Here is a 12322-nt window from a genome sequence, read left to right as displayed (position 1 = left end):
ATTTATGCAATCAACCCCACAGGCTGTTTGAAGGGTCTCTGCATTTTGTTTTGTTATATACTTGCATTTTTTTCAATAAATAAAAAAACAACAACCATGCAACGATTGACAATTTTGTTATAACAAACATTGACCTTTAGAGTGTTAATGGAATAAAGTTTTATTCAGAAATAAAGCAACAGAAACTGAAGAGACGACTTTTAAAAGTAAACCACACAGAAAGTAAACATCAAAAGTGAATTAAAGGGCAGACATGAGCATGGAAAGAGGTATAGTCTCATGATAACTAAGGATAAACAATATGAAGAGGTGAGGGTCTCCAGGTGAGGCAGGTGGTTAAATGTTGGTGGTGGACTCTATGGTTACGGAGTAAATGAGGAATCAGCCGCTCACTGTAGTGATTTTAAGTACAGGTCAAGTATTTCTGTCAGTCTTGGTGAGTAACGCTCTAAAGCTGATGAGAGCTGACGGTTTGCACTTATTCAGAAGAGTCGGCTCCCAGTTTTTTCTCCTTCTGCGGTTCCCAGGCGTGTTCTGATCAAGGAGTTATATGACGATATAACTCATTGGCTCTGATCAGTCGGCGTTCAGGCCAAGGCTCAGTCTAACCCGGCTGGGGAAGGTGATGGACGGGAGACTGCTGTGGCAACACTCTTCCCTTTGGAGACGATCTTCTCCCAAACAGGACAGGCGCTCCCCCAGAGATGGCACCAGACCCCCCCAAGCTGATTTTTTACTGTCATTGCGGTGGGTTCTGTTCTGAGGATGTGATCGCTTTTTTTTTTTTGTTTGGCTCAATATTTGAAAACAAAATTAAGAACTGTTTTGTAACTAAATAACACCAGGGCTACAAAACCTCCAGAATCTCTGAAAAGAACTGAATTCTCACCTGTAGAACTCAGTGACCTGAACAGAGCAGAGCAGCAGGGGCTTCTGGGTAAGCTCCTGGTGTCCAGCGTTCAGCATCCTGCTGGCCTGGAATGGCCCGGATGCTGCGGGAAGTTCTCCCTGATGGCAGGACCTGAAGGGAATGCTCTCTGAGTGACAGGGATCTCCGTGAGAGAGCCGTGATCACAGCAGAAGGTTCCAGAAGCTTGATTTCTAGGAGAAATGAAAAACACATCAAACGTTTTGATTTTAGAGAATTCTTTCGGAAGCACGACTGACAACGACAGGCCTACATGTAACCTAAAAATCTGTAACAGCAAACGGGTTGTGGCGGCTGTGGTACAGAGGCTGACCGCTGACTGGAGGGTCCCAGGCTCGACCCCCGCCTCGCCTGCCAACGTGCCCCTAAACAAGACCCCCAAAGACCCCCAAAGGGCTCCTGTGTTGACAGGGTGGGGCCATGTGAGTGTGAAGTGCTGTGGGCATCAATAGAAAAGCTAAACGTTCCCATTGTTTCCCAGCATTCCTTGCTCTTTTCTGAATGAAAAGCTTTTTTCTTACAAACGTCTGAAGTTATTTCTCAGCACCTCAAACGTTGTCGTGGGAAAATTGTATCGTCTTTATACAAACACAAAGGAAACCGGAAACCCGACGTTTTGAATTATGACAATTATTATTAAGGCTGTTAATCAAACAACATTCGGATTTACTGAAGAAGAAACGAACAGTTTATGTTTTAGACAGCGTTTCACTACACGTCCCACAGTTCCTTTGGGGGCTTATCCACACAGTTCTGACTGCGCATGCGTGCGGAGATCGTTGTCATCGGTGGTTATGGAGACGAGACGGGAGACCGAGCTGCTCTCTTTACGCTCATTTCTCCGGTAAGGATTCCTGTGAGCGTGCGCGCGCGCGAGGTTCGCGGTTGGTCCAAACGGAGGACAGCAGCGGTTCCTGTCGGAGCGGTCGACCGTTCATATGGGGAGACCGTTACCGTCAGCTGTCAGTCTTACCGATCCGATAACCGGAGAGGCTACAGGTTCCGGTGCTTTTCAACGGACCTGAATTCACTTCCTGACCAAAGACTCTGCGATGTTTAGACATTATTTTAATTTATTTAGCTTTTGTTTCTGGGACAGAAAATGAATTTTTAAAATTAAAAGTCAGGAGAAAAAATGTAAGTAAAATATATTCTGTTATTGAGAAAGAAATGATGGAAAATGATACATACTAAAGAGGATAAAGTGAGTTTTTGATCTACAGTAAAAACGTGACATTTTCCTTTTTCACGTCAGGTGGATGGAATCATTTTTGAAGCCAGACTGTAAAAATGTTTGGTTTAAATTATCCTAAACATGGAAAAACATAAAATATCTTTAATGTTCTCCTATTAAAAGCAAGATAATCAAAAGCCGTAAACAGAAACCAAAAACTTAAAGTTGAGCCATACTTTTACCGTTACAGTGACTTTATCATTTAAGGTTCAATCTTTCAATTTTAGCCGACTAACAAAAACTGTTTTGATCTAAATTTATTCAAAGAAATCAGTCGGGAAACATGACGGTTAATTCTAAACATAAGAATTCCTCCTTAAATGAATCTGAAGTTCTTTGTTAACGAATAATAATAATATTTATCACACCTACAATTATTCTTTTCAAACATTAAATCTTATTTTCCTTTCTTAAAATACTTTTTAAATTTAAATATTGAAGACACATATAGTCTGACTCTGCAGTCATTGGTTTATATTCAATCCAAAATTGTAAAATAACATTTTCTGTTTCCTGATCAAGAATTAAACAAATAAAAAAATAAATAATATTAAAGTTTTTAAACGATAAAACACAAAATTCATTTCAGGTATTTTAAAAGGCGGTTTTCTGTCTCTTTTTTTCTGCAATTGGGAACTCTTATAGGATCTGGATTTTAGTTTTCAGACCAAAGAACTGGCTCCCTGACCCGTCCCGTCAGGTAACAGGAGGCGTGGACACGCCCACATCATATTCAACCTCGGCGTGGACACGCCCACATCATATTCAACTTCATACGAATTAATACAAATGTTTAGTCACTACAAGTTAAATGTGGGATTTTTGACTCCTATTTAGGCCTTTTTCTCTCTTACTTCTAAATGATCATGATTCTCAGAACCTCCTGATCCATAAGCTCAGTTGGATGTTTCATGACATTCTCTCAAATGTTATTTATTTAAAAAATGAGAGAAGAAAGAAAACAACTCACACAATATATTCTTTTTAAGAAAACCAAAGAAAATCCTGCAGTTTTCTGTGTCTCAGCAGCAGAGGGCCTCAAGGATTCTGGAGCCTTCATCATTAAGGTTTCAGTCTGTTCTTCATCATTCTGGTTTCAGTCTGTTCTTCATCATTCTGGTTCCACATTTCCATGAGGATTTCTTTAGGAATCATTCCAAAAATGTTCTTTTTCTCCAGGAGTTCCCATTAGAGGAATGCAGAGGAAGATAAAGTTCTCTGTGATCAGCTCTTCCAGTCATGAGGATCATTTCAGCGCCGAAGAGCTCATGGTCCACGCCCCCACAGTCAGGGGGTGGAGATCCAGCAGGTACTCGCTAACCTCTGACCTTTACCATAAAAGCTGTCCATTTGGGTCCAATTTGAGTTTGTTTTGCTGGAATCAAGTCAAAGTGTCTCCAATGTTCTGCAGGCTGTGCTCCTTTCCTCAGTACATCCTCCTCCAGCTGGAGGGGAGGAGCCGGGTCAGGAAACTGCAGCTGCTGGCCCACCAGTACCTGATCCCAACCAAGGTGGAGTTTCACGTTGGAGACGTCGGGCCTGAAGACGGTTCTTCAGAGCTGCAGCTGCGCAGGCTCGGGTGAGGCAGCAGGACAGCTTCTCTCCGGCACATTTGATTGATATTTGGTGATGGAGCCTGACAGACGCAGGTCCAAATCCCATTCGTTCCAAACTGTAACATCACTTCAACACACAGACCATACAATCACGAAATGGGCCCATTTTTTAAGCAAAGTACGCCAAGCGGCGTGACGCCTGCAGTTTCTCACCTCCTGCTGCACCGGAGCTTCAGAAAAGCAGGTCCACCATCACTTCCTGATGGTTTCCTGCTGCAGAGCAGAGTCTCATCAGCAAACACTGAAGTCATCTGCCGCCTTTCGATCAGGGAAGTCTGCAGAAAACCAAAGCTGTTTTTCTGCAGATGAGCTGCGTTATTTCTCTGCTGGACAAAAGTGAAAGAAAAAAAACATCTTCAGAGAACAAAAAGCTTATTTTGTATCAAACAAAACGTTTGATACAAAATCATTCTGGGAATCGGACTGAACGATGAATAAGAAGATAATTTGTTCATTAAATAATCCTAAATCCTGAAAGTCGTCTAAATGCATCCGTTCAAATGATTTATTCAAAATAACTTCTATTATGTGGAAACACTGAAACAAAGAGACTACATGCAGGAACCTGCAGCGCATGGTGCAGCTTAACCTTTGACCCCGCTAAGCTTCTCGGGGGTGGGTGGTGGGGTGTTACATAGAAATCCATCCAACCTGCTTGTTTCTTTATGGGGTGGAGGGGTTGCTGGAGCCTATCCCAGTTACTGTTGGGCAAATTTGGGAAAACACCCTGAACAGGTCGCATGGCCACACAATCACACGCATGCATGTACGCACATGTACACGCCTAGGCACCAGGAGAACATGCTCCACACAGAAAGAACCCAGAAGGGATTTGAACCTGGACCTTGTGGTAACCACTACACCACATTCCAGCTCCATGCCGTGTTTCTCAGTCATCCTGTCCCAGCATTCATCCCAGCCTCAACACGGTGCGACGTCTCAGTGACTCAGCATTTATCACAATGAGTCAGCAGAATGGATTTATTAAACTGCTTTACAGGAATTTCAATAATTAAGTCATAAAAACTCCCCAAACAAATGGATTTATAGGGTCTCTATTTAAACTACATGTACAGGAACTTTGACCTTTAGCTCTGAACCTTTCAGAAGCAGCAGAGCGGCTGACCTAACTGCTCTCCCCTCAGGTACGTCTCTCTGTCAGACAACGAGAAGACGGGGTTTCAGGCTCGAGAGCTGAAGTCGGTCCATGTGGATGCTGTCGGAACGTTCCTGAAAGTGAGCCTCTACAGGAACCACGTCAACCGCCTCAACCACTACAGTCAGGTGAGGCCTGTGAAGCTACGCCTGCCGTCTATCTGCAGGGTGATGCTGCGCTGCCATGGCAACGGCTTCCAGCTGCAGCCTCCTCTGCTACAGCCATCATCTGTGTGTAGCTTAACCATTCTACACCTGGTTTCTTGGTTTTTAAACATCTACAGGCTCATGGGAAGTCTGAAAATGAAAGCAAAACAGGAATATTAGAGGTTTGTGACACCAAATGGAAAGGACTAGAGTCACGCTGCTGCACATCCATTCTACCTGTTGTTGGGGGTCACGGGGTCACGGGAGTCTACCCAGCAGCTGTCAGGTGAGGTGTGGGTCACCAGTCCATCGCAGAGACACATTCCCACCTGAGGGATAATCCAGAACCATCACAAAACAATGACTTCATGGTGAAAGACATCAGTGAATGTGCAACACATTTCTTCTGAATCCTGTCTGTGTTTGGGCCTGAGGTTGAAGTGCTGCTGGAAATGCCTTCAAGCCTTTGCAAACATCAGTGGATATCAATGCATTCCTGTGCAACAGCTGCAATGCATGATGGGAAATGCAGGAAGAGCGCTTCAGTTTCTGCCTTCATTTCTCCTGACCAGCAGGTGGCGCCTTTGCCTCATTGCTGCAGCGTGTTAATGACTAAGGGGGCTGATGTGTGACCAGGTCATGGATGTGTGGGGGGGGCAGGTGTTTCATTTCTGAGTTTGGTCTTCACTCTTTCAGGTTTCTTTGGTGGCCATCAACATTTTGGGCGAGTCTGTGGGCGCCGTCGGCTGGATGGTGAGTGTGCTCCTCCCACACCGGAGCGGACTGATCTGCTAACCGGACTCTGCAGGGGGAACCCTGACAGTTTGGTAGAAGAAGAAGCGGCCTCTTTAGTTTTACCTTTGTGGTCTGAAAGGTGAGCTGTCTTTGACACGACGCTGAATGAACCCGAGGCGGGGGTTTCTGCCGCCGCCCACGGCTTTGTGACGGCTCCTCCGGGTGTTTGAGGACGAGCACGTGTCAGGCGTGACGGCAGGAGTTCCCTCTGTGGTCGGGGGGAGGGGGGGGGTGTTCAGAGTAATCAGATAGTCCCGCAGATGTCCTGCAGGACTGAGGGTCTTCAACACACATGCAGGGAAAAGTGCGACACGCGCTCGCACAGATTCCTGTGAACAGGACGTGCATTGTTTCTCCTTAATCCCACTCTGAGCTCCTCCATCCCAGCCTGGAGGGCGGGCCGGCTCTGGTTCTCCTGGGACTGCTCGGCCCACTACTCTCAGATCCATTCAGTAAAGTTCTGGATCCACTAAAGTCACGCCTTCAGGTCAGACTTTTTGTGGTTGCTCTTTTAGAACGGAACCAAACTGAACCGGAAGCTCCGGTGACTTTGATTTAGGAAGCCCTTAAAAAGTCTCTCAGTCATTCCGGGTTTTTCAGGCCTTTAGAGGAATCTGACAGCAAAACGACGTCAAATCAACAACATACCAGGTTGATCGTAACCCTGACCCAGAAGGTCAGTAGCACTTCCTCCAGGGCCGTCCAATCCTACCACCCTGCCTGGATTCACACACTCCCTCCCCTCCTCACTGATTATTACCTGCATCAGGTGTTTGCTCAGTCAGTCAGAAGTGGAAAAATACCAGCTAATTATCAATCAGGATGGAAGGGGGTGCTGGAATCAGGATGGGGGGTGGGGGGTTGACCTTCAGGACCAGGTTTGGGCCCAGTCTGCAAAAACCTTTAGGTTGGACTGCTGTTGGGGGAGGAATGCGAGGAGGAAGGCGTGATCTTCAGCAGAGGATGGAAGGATCAAGGACAGGGATGGAGATGTCTGGACAGCAGTCTGATGGAAAGATGGAAGGAGAAGTCTGCAGAACTGATGAACAAGGAGCAGGATGGAGAGCACAGAGTAAATGAGAGGAACTCAAAGGTCCAGAGCAACAGAAGTAGACCTTATTGGTGGAGCAGAAAAGCTGGGAACGGTCAGTGATTAATGATGACATTTATGAGCCGGTTCTACATTTGTTCCCATTTGTTCCCATGAATCAGTTTCCTGTCAAAGCCCCTTGATGATAAGAAAGAACAACCGCTCTCTTATCTGCTGTACTTTGATCTTCTCAGCATCAGAGTTTGACTCTATGTTTCTGTGGAAGCAGGAAGAGTTCTGGTGTTTAGGATGGTTAATCAAAGTGCTGATGTGCTCCGGTTCAAGTCCTTTTCAGCTCTGTGGGGGGGGTCTGAGTGGGGATATCTCAGCCGTGGGATGGAGTCATGAGTGGGTTAGAGGTGGGAGTCCATCATGCATTCACACACAGACATGAGCTGCTGCTGTGCTGGAAGCTGCAGCAAACAGGGTTTTCAAAAATGCAGGACTGTCTGCAGACATATGATCTGTACTTCTGTCCCCCCCCCCAGCAGAGCAGGGAGCCCCCGAATGACCGACCCCCCCTCCAGCAGGAAGCTGCTTGGGAGAAGACTCTGAAGGGGTGAGATTAGACCTCTACACTGACGGTTTCTGACTTTTGTGTCAGGATTAACACTCAGCAACACCTGAAGGACGACCAGTGAGTCTCCTCAGGTCCCAGAAATAATAATTCAGGTAAAAACTGTAACCTAGAGATCAGGGACTCTGAAGAGGGTAAACCCGAACTAAACCAAGAGTTTCATTAAAAAATAACAATCATTAAATGATTTAAAATATAAATAAATAAAAGTTTATGTTCAAGTGGACAGTTTAAACCAGGGTGGTTCATTATATGGTGTTTGACGTAATAAAACTTTCAAACAACCACAACTTTGGATCTTCCAGGAACAGGTTCTGAAGGTTTGTTTGGAGTTAATTTTAGGATTCCAGAATAAACGTTTCATATTCCCTAATGAGTTTCAATATATTGTCTGCAAGTGGACAGACTGAGATGACGTTTAGTGATTTATGATGAAACGTTAAATGTGTCACCACATAAACCAGCCAACCAACAGCCAGCCAGTCAGCCAACCAACCAGCCGACCAACCAACCAACCAACCAACCAACCAACCAACCAACCAACCAACCAACCAACCAACAACCAGCCAGTCAGCCAACCAACCGACCAACCAACCGACCGACCGACCGACCGACCGACCAACCAACCAACCAACCAGCAAACAGACCAGCCAACTAACATGCCAGCCAGCCAATTGTATAATTTTATAGCACCTAAAAGCCGTGGCAATTAAAGTGCTGAAGATAAAGTGTAAATGAGATAAAATCACTTAATGATAAAGAACAATAAAGATTAACAAGCCACCCCACTAGATCTGCTCGCTGGAGTTAAAATCCTGAGTAAAAAGATGAGTTTTTAAAAGTGACTTAAAGTCCACAGCACTACAGTGACCTGTCAGCAGGTCAGTCTTTCCAAAAACAAAAACTTCTGTTTTCATACAGACAGAGGAAGTTCAGCTTCAGCCAGGATTTTATGTTTGCTAAGCACTTCTGCAGATTGTCGACACTCAGCTCCACCAGATCAAACACTTGTGGTCCATCCTGTGGTTCCATCCAATGGTTCCCTCCAATGGTTCCATCCTATGGTTCCATCCTATGGTCCATCCAATAGTTCCCTCCAATGGTTCCATCCTATGGTCCATCCTATGGTTCCATCCTATGGTCCATCCTATGGTTCCATCCTATGGTCCATCCTGTGGTTCCATCCTATTGTTCCATCATATGGTTCCATCCTATGGTCCATCCAATAGTTCCCTCCAATGGTTCCATCCTATGGTTCCATCCTATGGTTCCATCCTATGGTCCATCCTATGGTTCCATCCTATGTTCCATCCTGTGGTTCCATCCTGTGGTTTCATCCTATGGTTCTATCCTATGGTCCTTCCAATAGTTCCCTCCAATGGTTCCATCCTATGGTCCATCCTATGGTTCCATCCTATGGTCCATCCAATGGTTCCCTCCAATGGTTCCATCCTATGGTTCCATCCTATTGTCCATCCTGTGGTTCCATCCTATGGTTCCATCCTATTGTCCATCCTGTGGTTCCATCCTATGGTTCCATCCTATGGTCCATCCAATAGTTCCCTCCAATGGTTCCATCCTATGGTTCCATCCTATGGTCCATCCAATGGTTCCCTCCAATGGTTCCATCCTATGGTTCCATCCTATTGTCCATCCTGTGGTTCCATCCTATGGTTCCATCCTATGGTTCCATCCTATGGTCCTTCCAATAGTTCCCTCCAATGGTTCCATCCTATGGTTCCATCCTATTGTCCATCCTGTGGTTCCATCCTATGGTTCCATCCTATGGTTCCATCCTATTGTCCATCCTGTGGTTCCATCCTATGGTTCCATCTTATGGTCCATCCAATAGTTCCCTCCAATGGTTCCATCCTATGGTTCCATCCTATGGTCCATCCAATGGTTCCCTCCAATGGTTCCATCCAATGGTTCCCTCCAATGGTTCCATCCTATGGTTCCCTCCAACGGTTCCATCCTATTGTCCATCCTGCGGTTCCATCCTATGATTCCATCCTTTTGTTCCATCCTATGGTTCCATCCTATGGTCCATCCTATGGTTCCATCCTATGGTCCATCCAATAGTTCCCTCCAATGGTTCCATCCTATGTTCCATCCTATGGTTCCATCCTATGGTCCATCCAATGGTTCCCTCCAATGGTTCCATCCTATGGTTCCATCCTATGGTTCCATCCTATGGTCCATCCTGTGGTTCCATCCTGTGGTTCCATCCTATGGTTCCATCCTATGGTCCATCCAATAGTTCCCTCCAATGGTTCCCTCTAATGGTTCCATCCTATGGTCCATCCAATGGTTCCATCCTATGGTCCATCCAATGGTTCCCTCCAATGGTTCCATCCTATGGTTCCATCCTATGGTTCCATCCTATGGTCCATCCTGTGGTTCCATCCTGTGGTTCCATCCTATGGTTCCATCCTATGGTCCATCCAATAGTTCCCTCCAATGGTTCCCTCTAATGGTTCCATCCTATGGTCCATCCAATGGTTCCATCCTATGGTCCATCCAATGGTTCCCTCCAATGGTTCCCTCCAATGGTTCCATCCTATGGTTCCATCCTATGGTTCCATCCTATGGTCCATCCTGTGGTTCCATCCTGTGGTTCCATCCTATGGTTCCATCCTATGGTCCATCCAATGGTTCCCTCCAATGGTTCCATCCTATGGTTCCATCCTATGGTTCCATCCTATGGTCCATCCTGTGGTTCCATCCTGTGGTTCCATCCTATGGTTCCATCCTATGGTCCATCCAATAGTTCCCTCCAATGGTTCCATCCTATGGTTATAGTCCATAGTCCATAGTCCTATAGTCCATGGTGTGGTTCCATCTTGTGTGTTAGAGCCATTTAAACACCCAACAACATTTTTACTGCATTCGCAAAAGAATAGGTCAACCTAGGGGTCCAGCAGTTCTAGCGGCTGGGATGTGAGACGCAGCCAGATGTGCAATGTTTTCATTAGTTTTGTGAAGCTACAGAGCGAGAGAGCGCACTAAATTTTGACCGTACTTTAAAGTTCTTATGTTTATATGTTTTTGTATATCCATTTTTGTAACAATCTTTTTGGGAAGCAAACATCTGAAAACGAAGAACTTGGACAGTGGAAGTTCATTTAAGAAGGACGCGTCAACTATAAACTCTGACTATAGCTTAAGTGTGCCTTTCAGAAAATAGACGGAGCCACACTTACATTGTGGTTCCATCCTGTGGTCATGGGGTGTCAAACCCCAGGCCTCGAGGGCCAACCTCCTGCTGGTTTTTCAGAAATCCTGCCTCATCTACTGTCGATTACCTGGATCAGGTGTGTTTAGCCAATAGAAAACATGCAGGACACCGGCCCTTGAGGTCTGGAGTTTGACACCTGTGCTGTAGTCCATCCTGTGGTTCCATCCTGTGGTTCCATCCTGTGGTTTCGTCCATGGTAGGGTGGTCAACCTCTGATTGCAATATCCAAAATACAACCCCAGATTTCTCCTGTTGGTTACAGGATTCTATCATATATGGCAGCAGAGCCGCCATCAGTGTGTGAATGTGGTATTGGTTGAGTGTGACTGGAAAGCACTTTGGTTCTTGATGTGAGATGGAAAAGTGTTATCCAACTATACGCCCTTTACTATTTTCAGTAGTGAGCTTTGAACTGTACAGGTTCTGTTTAAAACCTTTTTTCTCTCAATGTTCTCTTCACATCCAGTGCCTGTGAGGCCATGTCCCCCTTGGATGACTTGGCCTTCGACATGTACCAGGACCCTAAAGTTGCTCACATCATCCGAATCCTGGACCAGAAGAAGAAGGACATGGTCCAGCAGGAGAACTTTGAACAGGCCAAGACTCTTAAACAGGCCATCGCTGACCTGCAGAAGGTAGCTCCTCGGGGACCCAATGGTGGTTTAAAGTTCAGATCTTCCCTGAAGATTTCAGTGCAGAAGAACTGCGCAATCCTGATTGGACTTCACCTTTAAAAGAGGAAAAGTCCCAACTTCATTAATGTCTCAGGGCATCACTGCAATGAGTCGGAATTATGTCATCAGCTGTTCTTCATCTCTTGTCTACCTAAAAAAGATCAAAACAGTTTGAAATATCATGAAAATAGTTATACAATGAAAATCTGAATCTAAGACAATCAAATTGAAATACTTGGATAAATGGAACTGTTCCATTCCTGTGCTGCTGTTATTGTCAGGTTTTGAAACCAGGGATTAGGTTTGAAGTACTGCAGGTCATTGAATGTAGAGATGAAAGGCTGGGGGGCAATGTTGGTGGGTGGTAGATGTGGTGAACTGACAGCCTTCTGGGGGAAGTTGATGGCGTGGAGGAGAAGAATCCAGAAGATCGTGACGAGGATTGCTTTGGGATTAGGATTAGGAGGGTCGTCATTAAACTGAGCCTTGCGGCGCTGCATCCTGGTCCTGCAGACGTGTCACATGCACGACTCCTTTCACGTGGGCCTTTGGAAAAACTGGTCAGGATGCCCCCCCCACCCCATTTTTGTCAGAACATGGGTGAAGATCAGTTTAGCTCTACCAGTCATCAGATGTTCTGCATCTGTATGGGGAGGGGGGGTTCTCACAGTCTGCAGTCACTGTTTAACGAGTCGCCGTGAAAGGAACTTCTCTCTGATCGAGGACAAACTTTCAAATGTCAGAGACAAATCACGCTCCCCCTGTCCCCCCAGATCCTGCCTGCTGCTAGGCAGCTGACATAAAGACCCCCCCCCCCACACACACACACATTATTGTCTATCATCAGCATAGAAAAACTGATTAGCTG

General features: G+C 45.7%; 1 protein-coding gene across 9 annotated transcripts in view; it reads left to right on the top strand.

Annotated features, from left to right (window-relative positions):
- The first annotated feature begins 1612 nt into the window (after nucleotides 1-1612).
- cep104 (centrosomal protein 104) overlaps nucleotides 1613-12322 on the top strand; it is a 22269-nt gene continuing 11559 nt past the window's right edge. Inside the window, exons 1-7 of one of the 9 annotated variants that reach the window (XM_023956274.1) lie at nucleotides 1613-1772; nucleotides 3342-3471; nucleotides 3555-3741; nucleotides 4924-5062; nucleotides 5218-5366; nucleotides 5777-5833; nucleotides 11247-11415. In XM_023956274.1, coding sequence (XP_023812042.1) covers nucleotides 3402-3471; nucleotides 3555-3741; nucleotides 4924-5062; nucleotides 5218-5366; nucleotides 5777-5833; nucleotides 11247-11415 — 771 coding nt within the window. In that variant the 5' untranslated portion in view covers nucleotides 1613-1772; nucleotides 3342-3401. Of the gene's footprint in view, nucleotides 1773-1805; nucleotides 2066-2755; nucleotides 3230-3341; nucleotides 3472-3554; nucleotides 3742-4923; nucleotides 5063-5217; nucleotides 5367-5776; nucleotides 5834-7453; nucleotides 7525-11246; nucleotides 11416-12322 lie in introns of those variants that run through there. The other 8 variants (XM_023956279.1, XM_023956278.1, XM_023956277.1 and 5 more) reach the window with 8 other exon arrangements.

The sequence above is a fragment of the Oryzias latipes genome, chromosome 7 (assembly GCF_002234675.1).
Source record: "Oryzias latipes chromosome 7, ASM223467v1".
Lineage (NCBI taxonomy): Eukaryota > Metazoa > Chordata > Actinopteri > Beloniformes > Adrianichthyidae > Oryzias > Oryzias latipes.
Note: the sequence above shows the minus strand (reverse complement) of the source record. Positions and strands in the feature narration are given on the sequence as shown.